This window comes from Cygnus olor, chromosome 11 (assembly GCF_009769625.2).
Source record: "Cygnus olor isolate bCygOlo1 chromosome 11, bCygOlo1.pri.v2, whole genome shotgun sequence".
Classification (NCBI taxonomy): domain Eukaryota; kingdom Metazoa; phylum Chordata; class Aves; order Anseriformes; family Anatidae; genus Cygnus; species Cygnus olor.
In genome coordinates this window covers 14,930,031-14,954,550 of record NC_049179.1, presented here as the reverse complement: position 1 = coordinate 14,954,550, position 24,520 = coordinate 14,930,031, and the positions used below count along the sequence as shown (strand labels likewise).

General features: G+C 45.0%; 1 protein-coding gene across 1 annotated transcript in view; it reads left to right on the top strand.

Annotated features, from left to right (window-relative positions):
- AKAP13 (A-kinase anchoring protein 13) overlaps positions 1-23,911 on the top strand; it is a 76,894-nt gene extending 52,983 nt beyond the window's left edge. Inside the window, exons 13-30 of the mRNA XM_040570335.1 lie at positions 543-678; positions 1,644-1,756; positions 2,775-2,921; positions 3,433-3,683; positions 4,345-4,470; positions 4,576-4,693; positions 5,238-5,486; positions 7,707-7,783; positions 9,129-9,310; positions 9,397-9,479; positions 9,832-10,011; positions 10,660-10,821; positions 12,985-13,055; positions 13,582-13,626; positions 14,777-14,827; positions 15,222-15,671; positions 17,334-17,646; positions 18,484-23,911. Coding sequence (XP_040426269.1) covers positions 543-678; positions 1,644-1,756; positions 2,775-2,921; positions 3,433-3,683; positions 4,345-4,470; positions 4,576-4,693; positions 5,238-5,486; positions 7,707-7,783; positions 9,129-9,310; positions 9,397-9,479; positions 9,832-10,011; positions 10,660-10,821; positions 12,985-13,055; positions 13,582-13,626; positions 14,777-14,827; positions 15,222-15,671; positions 17,334-17,646; positions 18,484-18,533 — 2,804 coding nt within the window. The 3' untranslated portion in view covers positions 18,534-23,911. The remainder of the gene's footprint in view (positions 1-542; positions 679-1,643; positions 1,757-2,774; positions 2,922-3,432; positions 3,684-4,344; positions 4,471-4,575; positions 4,694-5,237; positions 5,487-7,706; positions 7,784-9,128; positions 9,311-9,396; positions 9,480-9,831; positions 10,012-10,659; positions 10,822-12,984; positions 13,056-13,581; positions 13,627-14,776; positions 14,828-15,221; positions 15,672-17,333; positions 17,647-18,483) is intronic.
- The last annotated feature ends 609 nt before the right edge of the window (positions 23,912-24,520 follow it).

Genomic DNA, 24,520 nt, shown 5'->3' with positions numbered 1-24,520 from the left:
TTCCTGCCTGAAACACAGCAGTGCTGAGTTTGCTAAGAAGCGCTCAGTCTCTGCTTTTCTGCATAAGAACACTGCTGGACTTTGAAAATACCACAGGAAAAGATAACAGTTAACGAATTCACTTTGGCTGTCTCTCTATACAGCAAAACTGAAACTTAAACATATCGGGTCTAAAGAGGGTAAAGTTTTCCAGATAGCTCTGATCACTCATGCTGCATTAATACTGTACATGATGTCTGAATTTTGTTTACAAGAATTTGAGGAACCAATTCTCAAATTTTTTATTTGAGGCAAATTCCAGGGTGCATAGGGACTTTGCTTTGACCAAGTCCTGCCTTAACATACCACAAGAATGGTTAGGGAGAGGCAGAAAGCTCAGGCTTCCCTACAGTTAGGGCTGTATCTAACAGCCACTGATCTCCCGACAACAACTCTAGAGAGAAAAGGAAGTTAATTTTAAAGCCTGGTTTCATTAAGTCATGGTCGTTGCAGCTAGTAATGCAGTTGCATGAGCTGACTTTTCTCTGACACTTCCCTTGCAGGTTCACAACCTAAGGAGCGCCCTCGTTCAGCAATACTTGCTCCTGACGAAAACACCGTCACCTCAATATTCAATAACAGGAGATCACAACAGACTACAGCGCTTTCAAAAAGTGTCTCAATACAGAACATTGCAGGGTAAGGTTTCTGCCTGTGCGCATGAGTACATGGGCATTATCTGGTGTGGTAAGGGTGGAGAAATTCAGATCTCATTAAAAATAAATTTGTGATCTGTGTTAAAGGTACAAAAGAGGATCACAAAACCAGAAATGCCCATATTATGTATGGTACCATCAGCTGTCTTCTGCACAATCAGATTGTCTGTGTTAGGTTTAGTTGTGGGCATGAGGTCAGAGGCATCTGACTTGGCCTGGTTATATCCAAGGTCATTTCATAGAGATGCTCTGGGATCCAGGAAGAAATTCTTGCCTTGGGCTTGGTACTGTGTGAGCACACATTTTTGCAGCTCAGGTATAACATTAACTTTTGTGTGTATAATGATAGGGTGGATGCACAGAGCTGCAGTCTTCATGGTGATTTAGGAATGCATTATACATAATTAATTACAAAAACAGAAGTAAATTACATTTATGGTTCCTATACTACCTGCATATTGAGCAATTCTACAAACAGGGCTATAGCATGGACTGGGATGTTCTAGACAACTGGCATGCCCTGGGTATTCTTGGTGAAATTTATTTCAGTCCAATTTTCTGATCTTGCTCAGAGCAACACGTGGTAAAGACTCTTGGATAGCCTTTTGTATTGCATCTTTGCACTGCCTTCTCCAATGACAATGAGGATGGGAATTGACAGTGTAAAATGGAAAGGAGTGAAAAGGAGTTTCCCAAACGATAGAACCTAGGGGTAATTCTGTATGGAAGAAGCACTGTCATTCAGAACTGTAGGTCTTACAGTTTTCTGAGTCCTGATGTGTAGTTGTTAGAAAATAATTAATACAAATACATTTCTGTACCTAACTTTGCAAGACTTGCTTTGGTTTTTAGCTTGTGTTTAAAAATGCATTCCTCTGTGTACTTGAAAAGCCATGTGGCTGTTTTTTTCAAATCATAAACAATGTTTTGTGTTCTGTTCTTATGCAGAGTTGGGAATGACGACAGCTTAATACACACTTGGAAATTTCTGTCCCAGTCAACAGACTCTTTACATAAAATCAGTCGGGTGAATGAATCCATGGAGTCACTAGTTGATGAAGGTAAGGCATCCTCATAGCATTTATAGCAGCAGGAAGGTCTCAGTGCTGCTTTCCAGAAATAGAAAATCTATGTTGTCATTTCAGCACTAGTTTTTCTCTTTAATGGACAATTATAGTGCATTTACTGTAATGTTAGAATATTAGAATGATAAACTAAAACAAGGCCCCACACTGTAATTTCTTCAGCATGTTGGACTGTGGGAAAACATTAAGAAGGTTTCAGTTACAGTTGAGTTACTTGGAATTTAGCTTGAGGACAAACATTTCCTCTTTCGTTTTACTCCTCTGGCCTGTTCATACAGCCACATATTTTACAGTCTTTACCTTTTTCGTGCTGATATGTTGGGTTTTTTTTTGTTTTTCTCCCCAGGGTGGGGAGGGAAAAATGCTATTGTTTAGTTTTGTGGTTTTAAAAGTGAAATCATTTAAATTAATTTCTTAACTTTATTTTTATACATGAGGCTTTCTAGGATATAATCAGTATTCTTACATCTTAGCCAATATTTATCTGAAGAAAAAAAAAAACACAGAATGATATTAATTTAATAAGGGCTAAACAAGACCATGCTGGTAAAGACAGAGAAAATTACCATTGCTCCATAAATGGGCAATCTTTCTTAAAGAGGTGAATGGATGCAGTAGTTTGCAGATCTACCTGCATCAGTTCTAGCTTTCTAATCTTGACAACACAGCCTTTACGTAGCTCTAAGTTCTCTTGATTTATTGATGTAAATGAAGGAAGACAAATTACACATTGTGTGTTAAATAATCCCTTCTCTTTTATCAGAGCTAGAATTTGGTCTGCGTGAAAACTGTAAATTAGCAAATAGCTTTTAAAAGAGCTTTTCATAATCTAGTCCTTATGTGGTATAATTTCATATTACCATTTCTGTATGTAAGGAGAAAGTTTGTAATGTCTGTGGTATAACAGAGACAGCCTAAACGTAAATGAATAGACAGGAATCACAAATGGGATAAGTTACCCACATCTTCGTGACATTTACATTGCTTTGTGAAGGTGCAGACATGAATGAAGGACAGCTGATGGGAGACCTGGAACTAGATTCCAAGCTGCTGGAGGCAGAGTCCTGGAGCCAAGTAGTGGACAGCAAGTTCCTACAGCAGCAAAACAAAGATGTTGTCAAACGGCAAGATGTCATTTATGGTGAGACATACATGGATGTTCATTTTTCACTCATTTTAGATGGTTTCTTAATATACTTACCTGCATGTATTTGGGAAACCTCAGGTCAGTGAATAGGAACATTGACTTTGATTCCTCTGTGGCCAAAGTTTAATTCTTGAAATCCGTAGAAAGTATGTGTTCTGTGAAAGCTTTTTCTTCCTGCTTTTTGCTTACCTGGAATCCATCAAAAAAATAAATAAAAATAGAAACTGCTTCTTGCCATTTGTCTGCTGATGACATTTAAACTCAGTTACAGCACAGCAGCTAGATAGCAAGTCGTCTCCTCCCTGATTTGAGAGCCATCCTGCTTGGCAGAAATGGATTATGTTGAGGCTGGCAGTGAGCTACCTGACATTGAATTTTCTGATGCCACTTAGAGAATCCCAATTAGCTCAGTTGGAAGAGCTTTCTAATGACAGCTTTTCCTTGTACTTTACACCCAAGTGTTCTACTGTGACCTTGTTTTTGACCTTGTTCTCATCCTATGCAGAGCTAATGCAGACAGAAATGCATCATGTTCGCACCCTGAAGATTATGAACGATGTATACAGTGCAGGGATGTTAAAAGAACTGCAGTATGATCAGCAAATTGTGGACAAGATCTTTCCCTGTCTGGAAAACTTGCTGCATATCCACAGTCACTTCTTCCAGCGGATTCTGGAAAGGAAGAAGGAGTCACTGGCAGACAAAAGTGAAAAGAACTTTGTTATCAAGAGGATAGGTGACATCCTGGTGAATCAAGTAAGCCGTGGAAAATAACTTGCATTTCTTAGAGCATAGCTGGAATCCAAACACTCCTGTGTTCTTGCTCCTCCTCCTCTTCTACTTGTTAGACAATCACAGCTGATGGCTCTTTAGTCTTCACACACATAACAATCTCTGCTGCTTCTTTTTTAAGCACTTTTTGCTCTTTCAGAGGAAGGTATAGTTATGAAAATTTATTTTGTTTATTTTATGGGAGAGAGAAGCATTCCTTAACAGGCTCAAAATGGTTTGACTATAGCCTGAAGGGTGGGCAGTAGACCACAGTGAAATGTGCACAATGTGTTTCTTGGCTGAATTACTGACCTGGTATGCAACTTTGGGTAGGTCCTTTTACTTTTCTTTATCTGTGTTTTCTCCTTTGCTCCTTTTATCTACCTTGCTCTCTTTTGGCTTTTAAGCCCTGTTGAGGTAGAATCCCAGATTTTTTGTTAAGTGTGAATGCAGTGAAGTCACAACAGTCAGTTCTTTACTTCTTTACAAAGTCAGTTCTTAAATCATTAGAGATTTAAATGCTTGGTTCAGAAGGCTTTGGACTAATTTATTTTCTTAAAGCTCTCTTGAGAGACTAGCAAGCACTGCTGGGGTATTGCACAAAATAGTCAGTGGAAGTTGGACCTTTGTGTCTTGTGTCTTTCAGTTCTCTGGTGAGAACGCCGAGCGAATGAAGAAAACATACGGCAAATTCTGCGGGCATCACAATGAGGCAGTAAATAATTTCAAAGATCTGTACTCAAAGGACAAGAGGTTTCAGGCATTTGTCAAGGTAGGAGCTGGTAGAAGAGAGACAGTCGATTGGGAAAAAAAATTCCTTTCTGTGCTCTGGTAGGCGTTTTGCTACAAAATTGAAATTTTCATCTTTGTTCCTTAGAAAAAAATGAGCAGCTCCCTGGTGAGACGTCTTGGGATTTCTGAATGTATCTTGCTGGTAACACAGAGAATTACAAAGTACCCAGTCCTGTTACAAAGGATACTGCAGTACACCAAAGGTAGGACCAGTTCTTCTTTTCTAAGTCTGCATTTGCTCATCCAGTGTAAATTTCCTGGATCCTTTTCCACCGAAGTAGATTTTCTTATGATTGACCAACTAATCTAGTCGTTATTGTCTCACACTGCTGTATTGAGATAACTTGAGTTTTATATCTCTGGTTAGGATTAGTTGCTCAGGTGCCTTGATTTGGTTGATATGTCTGTCTTTAGCTAATTATGGAGCAACATGCTTAGACTCCAAAGTCTCCCAGTTTGCTTTTTCTGTGTAATGGCTACAATATGTGGTTGGTTTGTGTATTTAATATCTACTGTCTTGTATACAAAATATATTGGAACAGCCTCCAACCTCAGCCCTCCATGTGAAAGGTTTTGTGAAGCTCTCTTTAGGGGGGGGAAATGCAACCTGACTTGGGAAAATATTAAAAAGTTATAATGCAGGAATTAGGGAGGGAGAAGACGAAGGAGGGAAGGAAGTAAAATTGGGAAGTTAAGAGTCCACAAGGATGAAGTGAAATGGAGATGTTTCTCTCTCTCTTTTCAAAGAAAATGAAGTGGAACATGAAGACTTGACTCAGTCATTAAACCTTGTTAAAGATGTGATTGCTGCAGTCAATAGCAAAGTCAGCAACTATGAAAAGAAAACACGTCTTGATGAGATTTACAACCGGACAGATAGCAAGTCCATCATGAGGATGAAGAGCGGTCAGATGTTTGCAAGAGAGGACTTGCGACATCGGAAGCTCATCCGAGATGGGCCTGTTTCACTGAAAAATGCAGCTGGACGGTTAAAAGGTAAGTCTGCTGCAGGGCACACAGCTTGCCCTCCCTGTGTGTAGGATTGTTCCTCAGATAGGCATCTCCAACACTTAGCTGTTCGTCTGCTGTGAGAGGTTTTGACAGCAGCTTTCTCCGTGCTGCATACTCTGTTTCCATCACAGTGTTTCCAATACCTCGTGCTGTTTCTGAGGTGACCGATAGCTGCTTTTCCACCCGGTGACCAGACTCCTGCTGAAGATGCAGGCTGCAGTGAGGTGCTGGGGCAGCCTTTGGGCCAGGAGGATGCTGGGGCTGCAGTTGTCTGGAGCAGTGAGTCAGATCTCTGTGGCAAAATACGCATGTACAGCGATTCCAGGAAGCGTGCTTGCTGAATATGAAACCCAGCCTCAGCTTCCTGGTGACTCTACCCACCAGCAGCCCTGTATCTCCTTTGCTGCCCAGGCTCAGCGTTACCTTTCCCAGTTTCACTAGGCCTTGAGAGAGGTGTCCCAGGCATTTATTGCTTTTGAACCTCTCGAGCTGCTGACGCAAGCTGCTCAGGAGAGGTTGGGGAGGCTCTGGTGTCCCTGCAGCTGCCTCTTGCTTGGTTACGTGTGTGTCCATGTTTTCTTGAATTGCTTTTTGTTTATCATCGCCTGGAAATGGTTTTTCTAAAGTGCTGTGCTCTAAAGTTCTCGACATGGCACTGAAGTTCTTTACTGAGTTAAGCACTAAATCTCCCAAGCAAGCCTTAAGCTGGGACAACAGCAGTGGTGGAAGCAGGCAGAGCTTTCTTAGGGCTCAGCAGGAAGGCTGGGCTTTCTTTCTTGCAGCTGATTCCTTCTTGCTCCCAGCATCAGCTGATTACACCAGGGTACTTGGGCATGAATGGAGATGCATAGTGTGGTGATGTGCTGGGCAGTGAGGCAGTGATAGGCGAAATTCCAAATCAGATAGGATTTATTTTGAGGTTTTGGAAACAGGAAGTTTACAGATGGTTTCCAGGCTCCCAAGATTGCTATTGATTTTAAATGGTGGATTAAGCAACTTATGCTGTGATTGTGAAATCTTTTGATAAGTACAGGCTGCATTTGCATTTATAAGTCATAGAAATGCCTCTGTCTGTAGTGCAAGCTCCCAGGGAAAGCAGGTCTTACAGACAAGCAGCGGAGCCCCATAGGAGAACAGCTGGTTCAGATACTTAGGCTATTTTGTGGTATTTTAAGTGGAGCAGAGAGAGAAATTTAGAACTTTTCTTGGATGTTTTTAGCATTTCCCCTTGTGCAGAGTGCACAGAAAATATGGTGATAGAGAAGAACAGAGTCAACTGCTGACTTTTTCAAACCTCCCAGAGCTTTGAGTTCATTTTGCAGCTTTGATTAAAATTTGGTAGTTCTTTTTATCTGAAAAGGATCCTGTCTTCCCAAAACAGAATGGAAGGGAAGAACCCATGGGATGACTTCACTTTTTGGTTTGCTTCCTGTCTGTCACAAGATTTCCCAAGTACATTACACAAAAACTCTTTGTGCTGAGGGGTATGGGTGGGGCCTTATGCTTGGTAGTTACAGTGCAACTTCATGATATGTCATTAGGAGACTTGGAAGGCTGTATGCGTACTTTGGGAAAAGCCTGTATTCTGATTTAAGATCCTCAGTTTGCTTGATATTACGCTTCCTTTTCCCATGAAAGAAAGCCAGGTCCTGCATCTCATGCAGGGCTATGTTGGCTCCCCTTGGAGTTAGCAAGGCTTGTATTTGTCTGCAAGCAGAATTAGTGGTAGCGCCTGAAGTCAGTATTTCCTGGGAAAGAAACTGCAGCTGACAAATGTTGCTGTTGCATGGTAATTTACACTCCCCAAACTACTCATCAAGAGAACCATAAAACCCCAATCTTCCTGTGCAGATACTTTGCTCAAGGGCTAAAATATTGATTGTTTGAGAAAACAGCGCTTCTACTCAGTAAACGTCACTAGCTTTTGCTGTTACACCATGTCCTACCTGTTAGGAAGCTTGTGGCTGGAGAGGAGCCCTCCCACTGAGGTGAGGGCCCTGCATGTTTCCTAGGGCAGCTCGGCGTTGCGCAGCAGCACGGCCTTTCCAGGAGCTGTGCCTGCCAACCAGCAGATCGAGCAGCACTGCAGGCTGACCCAAAACCAGCCCTCACGCTCCCCAGCAGCCAGAGCACTGGTGTTATTAAAAGACAAATCTGTTTAGGAGTGGGTCGCATGGTTATATTGGTATTCTTTTCCTTTTGCAGAAGTCCAGGCTGTTCTCCTCTCTGACATGCTCATATTCCTGCAGGAGAAGGACCAGAAATATGTCTTTGCCTCACTGGTAAGGCTTCACCCTTTTCTTCTCCCTTGCTTTTCTGTGAGAGAGACCCTTGATATGTGTTCCTCGGTAAAGCCAGACGTTGTCTGCTAAACAGCTTTGTTTTCCTGCTTATAACTGTTTTGTTTGTTGAGCGGGCTCCTTTCTTTGTGATTGGAAGGCATGTCTTTTTTCTCCACTTACCCCACTCATGTTGATTTCTGCAGTGCCTTGGCATTGCTGATAATTGGCCTTGAAAATCTGCCTGCCACTCGATACACGTACTCATTTTCAGGCTGTGCAAACTGAAGCAGTGATCCGGGGGGAAGGGAAGTAATGGGAGAACACAAACATTGTAAAAACAAATCTTAGCAGAGGCTGATGTCCTAATATATTATGAACCGCTGTGAGGGGCAGGGAACACCACTGCTGTAAATTCAATAGTAAAGCTTACAAATAAATGTCAGAAGAATATATTTGTAATGCAAGAAACCAAAACCACTCACTTTTGAAGGCAGGCTTCCTAAAGGACTAGACACACTGACCTGCTAGAGAAAGTCTGGTACCTAACTGGGCCTGTTTTGGCTGTACCTTGCAGACATGGTTTAGACTAGGTAAACGTTGTGTCCTTTTTATTCTTTGAATATTTTGAAAGCTGATAATCTGTTATTCTAGTTCCATCAATGAGCTGCACAAACGCAGGGCCCTACATAGAGAGAGCTGATACCGAATCACCCAAGTGTAGCGTCCTGTAAAATGCACAGAGGTGCTCACTCGTGCTGGTGACCCAGAAGCAAAGGGACATTTTAACCTAGGCAGGCTGATTACACAAAGACCATAGCACACGATAAACATCCTTTTATATACAAGTCTGGTCCATCGCAGGAGTCAACTACGAGCTTCTAAGAACAGTAGGCTTTTTGTGGGATTTGAAAATAAGGTGTTATTCCGTCCTACGGAAAGATTGTGATGATAAGGTGTGTGAAGCAGCTGCTAGCAAGCTTCACTGAGTTTACGGAGCTGTGATATTAATGACAGAGTAGAGAGTGTGGGCAGGAGGAGATGAGATCAAAGGTCTGCTGGAGATAGAGCAAAATATGGTAGAGTTTGCAAAACCACAAATTCAATTTTAAATTACTTCCCTGTTGAAATAGAACAAGGTGAAATTGCTTTTTCTAGAGGACTAATGGAGGAAAACAAGCCTTTCCCTGTTGTGTGACCCCATCAAAATGCTGTATTTTTTAATTAGCCAGTAGCTTCAAAAAATGTTTACAACCCGAGAGAGGCAGCTGTATTGGTAATGGGACCTTTTGAATGTTAGTTCATATCTAACTTTTTGCCCTCCTCCACCATTTCTTTCTATCTGAAGGACCAGAAATCCACTGTGATCTCTCTGAAGAAGCTGATCGTACGAGAAGTGGCTCATGAAGAGAAGGGTTTGTTCCTGATCAGTATGGGTGTAAAAGATCCCGAAATGGTAGAAGTGCATGCCAGCTCCAAAGAAGAGCGTAACGGGTGGATCGAGATCATTCAAGACACGATAAACACCATGTAAGCTACCAAGCTGCTCTGGAAAGGCGGGTGATACACATAGTTGTGTTTTGGTGCTTATTGAGATGTGTGTCTCTCTCATCCAGGGATAAGGATGAAGATGAAGGAGTGCCTTGTGAGTCTGAGTTTGAAAAGAAAGTGTCAGACACGAGAGTCAGAGCACTGAAAGGTAGGAAACTGCCTGAGACAGAAGGGCAGAACTTGAAAATAGTTCTGAAAAAAATGACTGCAATTGTCGTGTTAGATTTTGTGACCCTTTTTCATACGCATGGTTGAGCTATGACTTCTTCCAGAACAATGAGGGCCCTGCATCCAGCAAGTAGTTGCAATCCATGTTTACACCTCACCTTGTTTGCATTAGAATTTTCTGAGCCTGATGGGTGCTCTTGCTGTGCAAGATTGAGCCAAGGCACAGTTGTGTCATCAGGTTCCACTAGATGGGGCCAATATCTCAGGAATCGCTCTGCTTCCTTGCTGAAGCTTTTTCTGTCTTCATCTCTGTTTTCTGTTCACCCCCACAGAACAACTTCATCAGAAGGATAAGCAGATCCTCGTCTTGCTGGAGGAAAAGACCAAGATCTTCAGGGACATGGCAGACACCTCTGCTCAAGAGGACATGCCAGGCTCCAGACTGCTCTTCAGAGCCAACACTGAAGAGGCACCAAAAGGCGAGGCCATTATGAAAACTGCAATAAATGAAGGTGAGCAAGTCAGTGTGACATATTAGTTACACTAACCAGCATGCCTGCCTTCAGTGAATACATCGATTCTCAAGCACCGTTTTTGCAGGGGAAGCCTTCTTATTCCCAGTGAAAGAATAATAGCATAGATCAGGAGATATTGCTACTCATGGTATTGCGTTAGGGACAGGTAATGAGGATCAGGAAAAGAAGCAGGTATTGGTGGCTGTTGAAAGAAGGCAGAAAAGAAGTCTTAGCACAGTAAACAACCCTGCACTGAATCTGAGCTGGGATCAGGGGCAGCCCAGGATTTCATACTTGTGTGAAAAGTGGACCATACTGTATTTTGCTGTGCTTCAGGCTCAGCAAGGATTGAAGGGGGACTCAGATTCCAGCAGGCATTTTTGGTACCTGCAAGAAACAAGCCAGTCTGTTGGCAAGGTTACATGAAAACTTGAGCAACTTTTCAGTGTGATTTTTGGAAAGGGTAAAAGTTACTAAATGCTGTCGTCAGAGTGAGTTTTTGCAGGGGGGACATGTACTGTTCATGTCATTGTCATAGAAACATGAGTTCTTAGTATACAAAAGCATGTGAAGGTAGGGATGAAAATAGCTCGGAAGCCTGAGGTGATCTTTAACAGAGATATTTCTGCTTTTTTATCCTCTCAGTTGAACTGCTGCAAGACCTGGTAAACAGGAGCTTGGGCTGTGCCCTCGGGCAACAGGCTAGCACCACCATTGACCAAGAAGGAGGAGTTGGCCCCATCTCTCTTCCTAGAAGGGCAGAAACTTTTGGAGGATTTGACAGTCATCAGATGAACGCCTCCAAGTGTGAGTAGTTACATGTGCCCACAGCACCATTTGTTAATGATATTTAATGTCATCAAGTCCTCTTGCTTCTGAAGGACTTCAGCAGCTGGTGAATTTGGATTTCCCTGCTCTTCTGCAATATCAGTAGATAAATTAAATATCAGATTAGGAAAAAAGCATAGGTACAGGTAGAATGGTAGTTGTTGAGACCCCACAGCTATATGAGGATTAAACATCTGAACTCTTTGCTTCTCTCTCTCCATGTTTTTTCAAATCATTCTTCCTTCTTCATTTCCATGCGACATGAAAGCATTTTTCTTTATAGATTAGTTTCTTCATGATCTTCTTACTGAAGTGTCCACAGCTCTGTTCTTCATTCTTCAGTTATCTTACAGCAGGAGCCTCCTCATGCTGTTGCATTTGCAAATGGATGAGAATATTGCTGAGTCCAGCACCTTCTCCCCTGGCTGTGCTCTCTATGCATTTGTGTTCCACATACAACTGCATGTGTTATTCCTGCAATTAAGTCTCTCCCAAGCTAATGAGTGAATATTTATTTCAGCTGCATAGTTGGCTGCTTCCCAATGCTCGCTTTCTTTGCCCTAGTCATCAGAAACTTCCCTGTCCTCAAATTCCTTTCTCCGTGGTCTCTCTCACACTCCCAATACAGCCAGTTTTGCTGCGCTAGTGTCTGTCTCAGCACTGGGATCGTTGGACCCCATCTGACCTCCTGCATTAAAGGAGCAGTGTTAGCTCCAGACAGTCAGACATGAGAAGTATGTAGAGATTTTCCCAGCTATTGGAAAGCTGCAAAGCTCTCAACAGGCCTTGTCATCATAATGACAAATATATTCACACTGAGGGCTGGAGAGGGTTGTTTAGGGCTGTGCCTCACTCTGTCGCAGTGATGAATGGGACAACCTCAGGCTGTTTGCTGCCCAGCACTCCCCCTTGCACTCTGATTTTGTTGTTTTTTGGTGTTTGTTGTTGTTGTTTTTCTAGAAATAACCTTTATTGAATGAGATTATAATTCAATAGTTATAGGTTCTTGGGAGATTCGGGGAAAAGAAAGCAGGGCGTGTTTGTTCAGCTGTGGGCCAGGAGGCATGAAACCTGGCTTTCATCTCCAGTTCTTCTGTTCACAACCTGTGCAACCTTGGGCAAGGCTTATAACCGGACTCCCCTTCGTTCTCCCCTCCAGCAAAACAGAAGGGAGGTGTGTCCTCCTGCAGAGAGGTGGAAGGTCCCAGGACGTGGCGCAGGAGAGAAGGTCTGTTAGGAGGATGTGAGGGTCAGCCTTTAATAGCAAAGCCTGCCTGGAGGGTGGCGGGGGGAGAGGGCCTTTGCAATAGGTGCTGTGTCCTTCATGCTGCTGCAAATACAGGTGTAAGTCAAGTCCTTTATCATTAGAAGAGAAGAGGTAGGGGGGTACCAGTGCAAGCAAGGAATTTCCCCATGGGCTGCATCTCAGCTGGCAGAGGGAGTGTGGTCTTGGCAAGAGCTAGAGGACCAAAGAGCTTTGCGACTTCTTCACATGCTGCGAGCAGAAAGAACGTGTTCTTGGGCACAGAAGGTGGAGGGCTGCAACTCTCTTGGCCCCACAAGTCAGTTCAGTCCTGCTTGGGAACACTGATGTGAGCCATGCAGGGAGAAGCCAGAAAGAGAAGTCCAGTGTCCCTTTGAAGATAAAGGTTTCTGATAACCAAGGCTGTAGAAAAACTGTTAGCATAAAATTACACACCAGTATTGCACAGCAGTCTAACCCAGCTGTAAATTGCATTTGGACAGAGGGGCATTGAAACTGTATCTGCAATAATATACCCTGAGATTCTATTGTTATTTTTCTCCATCTGCTCTTATTCTGCCTCATAACTTCTCAGCTAATGTTCTTTTGGGGTAGAAAACAGTCTGGGGGCTAGACAGAGCACAAGCTAAAGGTGTGTCATCAGCACATTGTTTGAAACCAATGTCAGTCCTCCTCTGAATTCAGATCCCCCTTTTCTGGTGGAACTGACAGGTTCTGTATATGGAGGGAGCAAATGCATTTAGTTAAAGTGTGAAGAGCTCTCTGGCCCCTGTTGTGAAACATCGCAGTTCCCTGTATTAAATTTCTCAGACGCTAGCAAGTTCATCTGTGGCTTAAAGTGCTGAATAACCAGTTTCAATGCTGGCTTCTTCCTTTAGGTGGAGTGAAGGATGAAGGTGACGATGCTCAGGACCTTCGGAGAACGGAGTCGGACAGCATTTTAAAGAAGGTATCACTTGGTTTATCTGTCTGCTACCACTTTGTGTTCAAGACAGTGACAATTCAAGTCTTTAAAAATGCCTGAATTTCTTGGCAACTAGATGTATCCTAATAAGTTAAAATAAAATTGGATGTATGGAGTCAAAAACAGTTCACTGTAGCTAAAATCTTGACTTGAAAACCATTTCAGATCAGTAGTATTCCTTTGTGGCAGAGGTTATCTACCATCTGTCTGCAGATCATCTAAAGCATGTGTTTAATTATGCATCATTATTGAAATGACAAGGTCAGATATAACCTTGCACCTATTCTTGCTGTGGATTGATTCATCACGTAACTCCAAAATGATACCTAATTAACATTTGATGTGATATGATTTTAACTTGCCTAAAAAACATATATGAATTGTCCCAGAATGAAACATGGAGGTGGGGAGTAGGGGGTGTTTAATGTGTCTGTCATTAGTTCAGCTTCAGAACACATTTGCTGTGATTTCTCATTTGTCCTCATATTAAGTCTGTGTGATCTTTTCATAGGGTGGAAATGCTAATCTGATGTTCATGCTGAAAAGGAATAACGAGGTAAGAATTGATTTGGTTGCTCGTCTGCTTCCTTCATTTAAGTGACAAGTGAATTTGTCTCAATAGGTGATAATGCAGAAGAAAATACATTATTTAGCTGAAGCGCATGTAGACGTTTAAATACATTAAGCAGAACCCCCTGTGTCATTTATTTGTTTAACCTCGGATGTTCAGACAGGGAATTTGCTGATTGTCATCTGCTTGCCAGCAGGATGGTATGTGCTGATTATAGGCATCAAGGGTTAATTACCACTAGGATGCGCAGGACTGTATTTATTGTGCATCTGCAGACAGAGGCAGTTTAATTTTATGTTGCAGGTGCAGTGAATTGGGGCAATTAGATTTCTATTCTCCCTTTGATACACATTCATAACTCCCAATTAGCATTAAAGGCAGAATGAGAAGCTGTTCTCTTAGCACTGGCTATCACACCACTATTGCAAACACTGCTGTGTTTTTTTCTTCTTAAAAATAATTGGTGGATATATGAGATTCAGAGAATATTTTAGCTGGCCTGAAAATATATTTTGGGATAGGGCATCACTCCAAAGTGGCTTGCTCTTGGCTCTGTGGTGATGCACAATGCGTTCACGTTTATCTGTGTGTCTGCTGCGTAGCACGGTTTTCTTGTCTATTGACAGGGGGACTTGTACAGGTCAGCTGGGGTGGAAGAGGGCAAAAAGCACGCATTCATTTTAAGATTTTTTTCTTTGTCCACTCCTGGAAGTTATTTCCGTGAAATTTCAAAGCAAACGCCCAGGTTTCATCCCAATTCCTCTGTTTGTTAATGCTGTGGGAAATGGTTCACAGAGACAAGCCAGGAGATCCCATGAGGTCTGTGCAATGTTTCTGCACGTTCCCTCCCCGTAGCTGGGTTGTTCAGTGACCGTGTGCTGGGCTGATGGCTAGGCCAGTGAGGACTGTAATGCCAGGCTCCTCTGAGAGGTGCCCAAGGGGGTACATTTGGGGCCAGGTTGTGTACCAGGGGACGATACAGTTGTTGCAAGTGAAGAGTGAGAAAAACAAGGGTGTAGAGGGACAGCCATGCAGCTTGTCAGGCTCTCCAGTGGGTCACGGTGGAAAAGGAGAGTGCTTTACTCGTGCCCTGGCACCAAAGGGGTCTAATAGCAACGCTTCTGTTTTCTTGCAGCAGGTTCTCCAAAGCATTACCAGCCTCCATAAGCTGCTCAGTGCTTTGCAGGTAGGCTGGCCGCTCATCCCGCTTCTGCATGCCATGTGCCCAAACTGCGTCACACCAGGCAGTAACAGTGACTTGCGCTTCACCCCCGTCTCTCCTTCCCCTTCTCCTTTCACATCCATGCGGGGCCAAATACCCTGCAGTCGGCTCACGTTCAGCCTCCTGGCACAGCGGTAGGAATTAGCTGCTCCCAGGCAAACCGGTGCTCACCTGACTTTGGGAAGCTGCCGGGGGAGGTTTAGATCTCGACCAGCAAAGCTGCCACCGCAGCATCCTCCAGCAGCCCATTGGCAGTGCTGAGCAGGGAATGTGGTGGAGAAAGACACAGTTCAGCAGCACCATGAGCTGCTCAGCGTGGGAAGGGCACTGCAGTCATGTCTCCCTCCTTCCCTCCTAGGGTGTCGTCCTGCAGCAAGACACCTACATCGAGGACCAGAAGCTGGCCCTGAGCGAGAGGGCCCTAACCCGAAGCTTCTTCCGCCCGACCTCGCTGCTGGAACAGGAGAAGCAGCGCAACCTGGAGAAGCAGCGCCAGGAGCTCGCCAACCTGAAGAAGCAGCAGGCGCAGCACCAGGAGGAGAGGCGGAGGAGAGAGAAGGAGTGGGAAGCACGGGAGAACCAGCTGACGGAGCAGGAGGCCCAGCTGGCCCAGCGGGAGGAGCAGGTCCAGAGAGGGCGGCAGGACCTCGAGCGGGAGCGGGAGGAGCTGCAGGTGAAGAAAGCCTCCTACCAGCTCGACCTGGAGAGGCTTCGTACGGCTCAGAAGCAGCTGGAGAGGGAGAAGGCTCAGTTCAAGAGAGACATGGAGCGATTACCTCAAATGTGGTTGGAGACAGACCACAACCAGGTAAATGCTGCCAACAGGCAGGCTTCTGGGGGAGCTGCGCTCTGCAGGGAGCTCCCTGCCTGCCCTGCAGTAGCGATAGCCTGGCTCCAACCCAGACCTGGATACGTGGGGCCTGACGTTTAAAACTGGCTCTTTCCTCGCACACGATGGGCAGGGCTGTGTTTTGCCAAGGTATTGCCGCTGAGCTCTGCCCGCATCCTGGTGCCGCTGGTTGCAGACGGCGGCAGGGAGGTGACTGGCGCCCGGGGAAGATGCACTGGGACATGCAAGGTGTAGCCTTTCACATTCGCCCCCCGTGGGTTTGGCTTTGTGCAGCGTTGAGGCAGGTGAGAGTTCGTTCTCAGAAACAGCCCACGCGTTGCTGCTCACCTGCACCCTGCGGCTCCCTCGGAAGCCACTCGCATGGCCCCGTAGAGGACTGGTAACTGCACGGCAAGGCCTCGTTGTTCGCAGTTCGTGTGCTTATGTCAGTCCAAAAGTGTTCCAGGTATCTAGCAGAGAGATGGACATTGTCCCTGTGCTAAAAAGACAAGGCATTTGCAGTCTGGACATGACCCAGCAAGCAAAGGTCGCTTGCTCTGGTGCTGAGAGGCTTCTGGTATCTGACTGCCCAGCACGAAAAAGAAAAGCTCAGGGCACAAATCCTGTTCTGTACTGTGCATTTTTTAGCACGAGGTTTGCTCTTTATTACCGTGCAGCAATCTGACAGAGGAAGGCATGCATCAGTTTGCAAAACAGAGGCTGCATTTGAACCTTGAGCCTGCTGTTGATCGTTTGTTTGTTTATAACTCGCTAATTTTGAATGCAATTTGCTTAGAGCTGTAGCGAAATTAGTTTGCAAACGCTGGATTGCGGAATGGAAATGATTTTGGGTGCCTGAATGGACTAATTGTGGAGCTCAGCAGTGAGCTCTGAAAAGCAAATCACCGGGGGAGTGCCTGCTCCCTCCCACCCCACCCAGATCAGGCCAAAAGCTCCCCGAGCACGCGGCGAGGCTGCCTCAGCATCAGGCGTACGGAGGCGTGCTGGGGGCACAGATGCTGTGGGAAAGGCCGAGAGGTAAAATCGCTGAGGCCTGGCAGATCAAGGAAAGGAAGCACTTTCTCGAGGCGGGCATCTCGCTGACAGTTCAGAGCTATTAATAGCGGGGTTGGTGAGGCTTTGTGGAGCTGTTGTTTTGATCTTCCCTTTGAATGCGAGGGCTCAATTATAACCTGAGACAGACGTTAGAAAAAATCAGGAAAACGTTTGGCTTTCATCTTTTGCTTGGGAAGGCTTCCTTCGCCGCATGCCTCGCCGGTGCTGCACGCTGGCGTTCCCTGCCCGGAGAGGCACGCTCCCCCTTGGCCTCCTGCCACCGTCTGCGCGCGAACAACGCCGGGTGAGTCTTGGTGTGGAGATCTTAGAGAATGTTTGCCCTCGGCTTGTTGGCACATAGCATAGTACACGTAGGAGCAAAAGATACCGGAGCGTTACTCTTTGTATGCATCATTTCTTCGTCTTAAGCAGAAAGGGCTTCTTCTCTTACGGCTTTGCGTTTTAGGTGGTGTATGGGCTGGATGTTCACAAGAGCAAGCTGTGTTTTCAGAAATACCTCTCCTATCTGGACTCTCTGCTAGCTTCTTTCATACCCCAGTGAAACTCGTTTCTTTTCTTTTATAGGTGTCAAATACACATGAGAAACTTGCAAGAGTCTCCTCCCAGTCCAGCATTGAAGACTTCTCCAAGCAAAAGAGCCCTTCCCTTCCTAAACAAGGGCACTCTGATGCAGAACTGTCTGTCTCCCCCAAAAGGAACAGTCTTTCAAGGACACACAAAGAGAAAAGCACTTTCCATTTGCTTAGCACAACAAACCAGACTAACAAGGCAGCTGAGGAACAGCCCCAGATGCCTACCCGGCTCTTCAGTTTATCCAAACCAAAGGAGAAAAAGGAAAAGAAGAAAAAGGGCAGAGGACATCGCTCCCAGCAATCTGGTGAGTGCCAGGAGGTCACAGATGTGTTTTCAGGGTCATTGAGCGGGCACTTCCCTCCTGCCAGAGAACTTCTGGAAGCCATCTCGCCTAAGCAGAGATGGTAACAGTGAGGGATGGAGAAGATCAGATGTGATGAGTGAATTCTCACCTTAAAGTGATCTTCTCTATGGGCTTTTCTACCTGTTCTGCAGCCCCGGCGTTGTTAGAGGGACACGCTTGGCTCCCTTTCCTTCCCTTCCTTGTCCTGTTCTGAGCAGATTCCACAAATTGGATTTTCCCTGTATTTTTCAGCTTGCTCTGCTTCAAGGAGGTGAATGTCCTGCTGCAGTGCATGTGCTTTCAGAAGCTGCTGCTGGGATGTTCCTGGCTGTTGCAGCCCCTCCAGCATTGCTGACAGTCTTAGCTCTCTTACAGTTTGTAAGCGATACCTGCAAACATTCTCGTGGACTCTCCCTTCCCCTGAGCTGGTCTACCATGTCTCTTGATCTGAAAATAAAAAGTTTTTTTTTATTTTTTTTGTTTTGTTTTTTTTTTCCCCTGGCAGTCCCCTTAGGACTCAGTTCTGCACCCGAAACCTCTTGCCCACATGCAGCTTGACCTCACGCTCTCAGATGACCAGCTGATCCATGTTAACTCACACAAGTTTTCCAACTTGTGCCTGGGAACATTTAACAATTCCAGGCTGTAATTTCACGATAGTTCCTTGGGAACTGGACACCTTTCAAGGTCCCTAGTGGATTGGGCAGAGAGCAGGGCTCCCCCATGTCTGGAGTCCTGCTCTGCCTGCCGTACTGCTGTATTCCCATAGTGAATCCCACCTGTTTTTTTTTTCCACAGATTCTCACTCATCAGAAGCACCTCCGGAGGGCGAGGAGATCTTCTGCTGAGCGTGGCTGGCACCACTGGTCACTCTCAGCTTTGGTACAGTGGACATCTCCCTGCCTACTCCACAGCACGCTGCTCGTGCCTGCATCTGACAAGCATCTGGAGGTTTTGAATAAAACAGGTTATGAAAGTTTATATGTGGTAGGAAAGGGCCTCTCTCCTCGGTTTTGCATGAACTCACGTTGCAGAGGCTGACCGCATGGCAAGTGGTACCATCTCCTTGTGCAAACCTCGCTTCCAATGGATTGGCCTGGATGGTTTCTGTCTGTTCACACTGCTGAAGGATGGGAGAACATAGCCTTAAGGGGTCTGTGCCTTCAAATTCCCCTTTTCTGGGGAAAGTAACCAAAACCAAGCATTTAGCAAAAGATTGGGACTTCACAAATGGTGCGTACACACTGGCATATATAGAGATACTGTACATACCCATCTCTCTATCTGTGTATCCACTGGGATGTGCTCACAGTCTGTTCAGCCAAGCTTAGCTCGGCCCGTGGGGATGGATGATGACTTTCAGGGAGCGTGCAGATATTAAATATCTCGCCCTTACTGCTCCAACTGTAACACCATGGGCTCGCACGCCCCTCTTGTGCTCATGGAATGGGCTGTTGGGTTTCAGAAAGGTACCGCACACCAGGGAGCAGTTACAGTGTGCAAAATGAAAATTCAAGGAACAAATAAAATTGGAGGTTTTTCCAAGAGCTTTCTGTGGGGCAGAGGAGTTAAATGTCACACTGTTTCCAGAATCAAGTAGAAAATCTTTTGGTGTATTTAAAACAATGCAGAAAAGAGAAATTTGGGAGGCTTGTAAGGCAACCCCGGGAAGCCAGAGCAGATGGTGGTCAAATGGGAACAACTGTAAGCAACTTTTTTTAAGCAGTCTCTTTGAGCTACGGCTCACTGCTTCCCATCTCCTACGTAAAGATTTATTTGTTTTGCTGGGATATATTTCTCCAGTTGTATTTCACATCCCTTCATTACAAGCCTGATGACTTACTGGAGAGATGGCTGGAAGTCTGCTTTTAGGGACCTTTGTTCTGTTATTTGTATTTTTCTTCCCCTGCTCTTTACATTACCACGAGGCTTATGTTTCTCTGGATTTTGTCAGCTTCTCCAGCTTGTTTCTAAGGCAGAACGACAACAGTTTCGGAGCACTTCAGTGAGATGTCACAGGTCAGGGGGCTGAGTGCTGTGAGCAGAGTGAACTCTGAAGAGGCAGCTCTTAGTTCCTCTGCCTGTACGATACCATGCACTTACTAACTATTTCTGGGGAGAAAAATATATTCTGGTGAACAAAAATATTGTGTGATGGGTCCAAAGGCCCAGTGTGCCTTTGCCAGGTCCGTTTCTGTTGCTGTGTGGTCTGTGGTGGACGAGTCCATGTCTGTGTCACCATCAGCAGAAGGGGAAGGTTCAGGGATGGCTCTCGATGTGCCGACAGAGATGTTTATACAGCTGGGGAGTACAGTGATGTATCCAGCAGGGGAAGAGAAATGCAGCAAGCCAATTTTTTTTCCCAAAATATTGTTCTTCCAGACCCTCTCAGGGGAATTGGCCTGGTGGATTTGTAAATGGTTATTAGACTCTATCAGCTTCAAAATAATCCAAGGGTTTGCTCAGAGTTCGAAGCTGTCAAGTGCATTTCCTTTCCTACTAGTTTTTCTTTAAAGAAAAATAATAATTCTTTAGTTGCACTATTGTTTGATTTCAATTTGCTCTTTAGCTTCTCACAAGCTAGTAACACGCAGCAATTTTCAGAGTTCAGTGCTAATGAGTATCAGCAGTGTTGATGGTGAGGTGGATGCTTAGACTGGTCTGTCTTGGTCAGTGCAGGAATCCTAAGCCACCTGCTTGCTTTTGAAGCTCTCTAAACTATTAAGATGAAAAAAAAAAGGAAAGAAAAAAAAAAGGAAGAAAGGAAAAAGGGTTGAGATTTATTGATTTATTTTTATTTTGCTTTTTTAATGTTATTTGGTGCTTGTTCTTACTTGCAAGCAGGGCTTGCAAAAATATTTATCTTTCTGTTTATTTGAAAGAGTTCTTTTTTTAAAAGAAGTTTACTTGGTTTTATTTTTTATTTTTTTTAATTTTGCTTTTGTTTGGGGAGGGTGGTTTGTTTGTTTTTTTTCTTCTTCCCTTTTTTGTTTTGTTTGGTTGGTGGGTTGTTTTTTTTGTTCTGTTTTATTATTATTTTCTTACCAAGAGATTGGTAAACCCAATATCTCCCTGGTTCCTATAAAAACAGGGTTTGGGCAGTGCTGCTTAGCAGCCTATGCCACGTCCAGAGTTACACAATTTCAACTGAGAGCTTTCTTTAAGGCAGAACGTCTTTGGGCCAGAAAAGTCTGGAAAGAGAAGCGGTGACTTCAGACAGGACTCCTCCTATCAGTTAGTTTCCTTGTCTAAATATTTTCCTTAGGTTTGCTTCTTGGAGGCAAAGGGAGAGCAAAGCACAGCCTCCTGCAGTGATGCGAGGCTCCGGTCAATGTCCGGGCAGATCCCGGCAGCTCTTCTCGACCAGGAAGGAGACACGTGCTGGTGTTGCGGTGGTTTCTTCTCAACAAGAAGAGCACCCGTGTAACCAGATGACTTCTGTCCCGCTATTCGTATGTCTGTGCAAATGCATGTGCCAAGCTGAAATTTTTGGAAACCAAACCAGTGCATGGCTCATCCTCTGTTGTATAAACAGAGATCAGGTCCCTGGTATTTCCGAACGTTCCCCAGAGTCTGTTACAGCCTTTGCCACTATGAGCTTTTCTTTTCTTCCCACTGTCCTTTCCCCAGCACATCCTGAAGTCGCAGTGCAGGGCAACATCCCTTGGCTCTGAGAAGAGCATGAACAGGGACACGCAGGGCCAAGTCTCTGCCTGCTCTGACCATCTCTTCTGGCCTGTGCAAACCAAAACAAGCATCCAGTGCCCTGAGTGAAAATAATATTTGCTATGTGATCTCCTAAGGTCCCCATGGTTCCTTGTCTTAGAAACCACAGGCTTGAATCAGGACATACTGATGGGAAATATTGCATATCAAAGCTGTTTGTGTCTTAAATTCTGGTGGGCAGGACTTTGTCCCTCGAGGATGTACATCGCTGTATGATTCACTGGTTTTGGAATGAAGCCTTTACTCCCACACTGCTTCCTCCTTCTTTCACCTTTAGGAAGGTGAGGGCTTGTTTTTATCTCCTTAGCCTTTTCTTTCTTCCCTCTCAGGTTTTCTTTGGAAAGGCTTGGCATCGGTTTCCCAAGTCAGATTCCCACTCTGATCCCTGCAGGTTGCCTAAGGTTGTCTGCTAGACCGTGGTCCCAGTTTTGCAACACCAAAGCCTTTCCTTTTCCTGGCCTTACAACTGCATTTGCTTCGGTTCCACACTTTGCATCCATCCTACAGTTGTTGAAAGCATATCATTTCCTCAGCCCGGCCTCACGCCGTGTCTCGTTCCCAGAGCTGGTCCCTCGATCCCACTCAGAGAACCCAAACCCTGTAATTCCTTCATGGGTTTCCCGGGACAAGAACAGGTTCCAGAACGTCTCAGATGAAGTACCAAGTGGTCAGTATGAGCTGGGAGTGCCAGCGGACCCCGGAGGTTAGGGAGCAGCCGTAGCAAAGGGTGTGAGCCTCGGTGGAGTTGCGTGGGGTTGGCCTTAGCTTCCTTTAAGCGACGTGATCATCTCAGCATGTAACTCTTATGTCAGTGTGATGCCTTAAAGCACTTTAAATGGAACTGGTCAAGTCACGTTTCATTTTGGTTACGTGGAGACAATCAGCTGTGTAATTGCCCCCACTCCGCATCCCCAGAGAAGTCCAAGCTGCAGGTAGGCAAGTTCCTGGGGCTGGCTTGGCGTTACCCCGGGAGGGGAGGGAGGGGCGAGCATTTTGTATTAGTTTTAGACCAAAGTGGGCATGAATACAACTCCAGTCCCACTGCAGGCAGGATGAGCCCTTTCCCCATGGGGAGAACCCAGCAGTCATTTACTCACAAAGCCCTCCAGACCTTCCCACCTCCCACCAGGGCACTTAGGAGAGCAGGCAGGGGCAGGACCAGAGCAACTGGCTTCTGGTGGCCCAGTGTAGCCCCCTGGGAGAGCCCACGCCACCACCAGCACCTTCCTTCTCTTCACCCCTGGAGTTTGACCACTGCTGAGAAGCACAGCGATGCCATTAGCTGGAGCGGATTCCTACTGCCTTTCAAAGGCGAGAGCACCTGTAGAGTCCAATCATCCTTGCGCCTTCCTTGCTGCATTAGGGTATCTCAAAGCTGTTGCTCAAACACCCAAATCCAGTCCTTCCAAATCTCACCGGGTCAGAAGAGGTTCGTCAGGTGCCAAATGCCAAGGAAGTGATTGATGTAGGCTGTCTGTAGCACGGACCAAGGGAGGACTGGGCAGGGGGCACAGGAGAGAGTATCTGCTTAAATCCCACAAAACATTCCTTGTTAACCAGAACTCTGGAAATTATTCTGCCTGCTGGCCAGGTTTGGGAATTTAACATAATTTAAGGCACCCTTTAAAATAATATTAAGAAAGAAAACTTCCCCTACTGCTCCTGACTCTTGCTTCGTTTGTCAGAAGGGGCAGCAATCAGCCACGATCCATTCTTGATCTGTTGACGCAGCTAAGTTTTAAAGGTAGGCAAGCTGAACTGGCCAAATCTCATACACCTCTTGCTCTCGAGTCATGGGAAGCATAACGCTGGCTCCCTTCCCACCTGCATTTTGAGGGCTCGGTGCCCTTTTCTTTCCACGTGCATTTCACTGACACTGATGCTTTGCCCAAATATATTCTGCTTCCATCGCTTGGGGGGAGGGGGGGACAGGATGACATCCAGTGCTTTGCATACAGCTATGAGCTTTGTATGTATTTAAGCTGTCTATAGGTATCGATCATTTCCATGCTCTAAAGTATTTTACTATTTTCTTTATTGATAGTAAACACTGACTCAGAAAACTCTTTATGTCCAGTTCAGTTCGCCTATGGTTAAAGTTTAGCCTGGTGTTTATTTTGTACTAATATGGAATGCACTTGAGTAATTCCCAGTGAGGAGGTGTATTATAATAACCTGATATACCTCTGCCTTTGGTTTGTTTCTTAAAAAAAGAAAAACAAATAAATAATGCTTTGCATTTTCATGTTGAACCCATAAAAAAAAGTTGGAAAAAAAAAAGATTTTTTTAAAAAGAGGGTAAAACCTAATTGCTGTATGTTAATTTGTAATTATGTAAAAAGTGAGCAGGTTATTGACTGTAAAATTCTTCAGTTTTTCTGTAACTTGCCAGAAACCATTAGGGTTTGTAACAAGCTTTTATTTATCTTCCTTTTTAGTTATCAGCATCAACCTCTTGTAAAGTCATTTTTCCTCTAAATAAATTTGATTTTAAGTCTGAGTTTTCTGCCCGATTCATTTCCACACCTTTGGTATTTCTGCTGTTGACTTTGTTGCATCGAGGGTGAAGGAATAGATGTCACCCTGCCTGCAATCAAATGTTTGCATTGCTTTTATCACCGGGGTTCCAGTGGGCACCCATTGCACTCTTTAACTTACTTTCCTCCTCTTAGAAGATTTACATTTTGCTGAAGGGCATGTGGCCATGATGACATTCAGCTCCTGGTTTTCTCCCCCACAGAGGGCTTTTCATCCTTTTTACAAGAGGAGGAAGTGTAACAGCCATTATCTCAGCCACTTCAGCTCCAAAGCAGGCTCCTAGCACCGAGATAAATGGCAGTCCGGTGGCTGCGTGCGCTATCTGACGGCGTACAGTTCCTGTGACCCACCGAAATTGCTACGTATCCTAGCCGAAACCTGGACAGCTCAGGTTCCAGGAGGTTTTGTCTCATCCGGCTGAGAACTGGAGATGCTCCATCACACTGTGGGGGTGGAGGCGGGACTGAGGCGTTGTTCTTCAGATATTTCCCCTTCCCCTGGCGGAGGAGGCCCAGCAGAAATGCTGCAGCAGGAAAGGGGAAGCTTGAGGAGATCAGATACACTGAGCAAA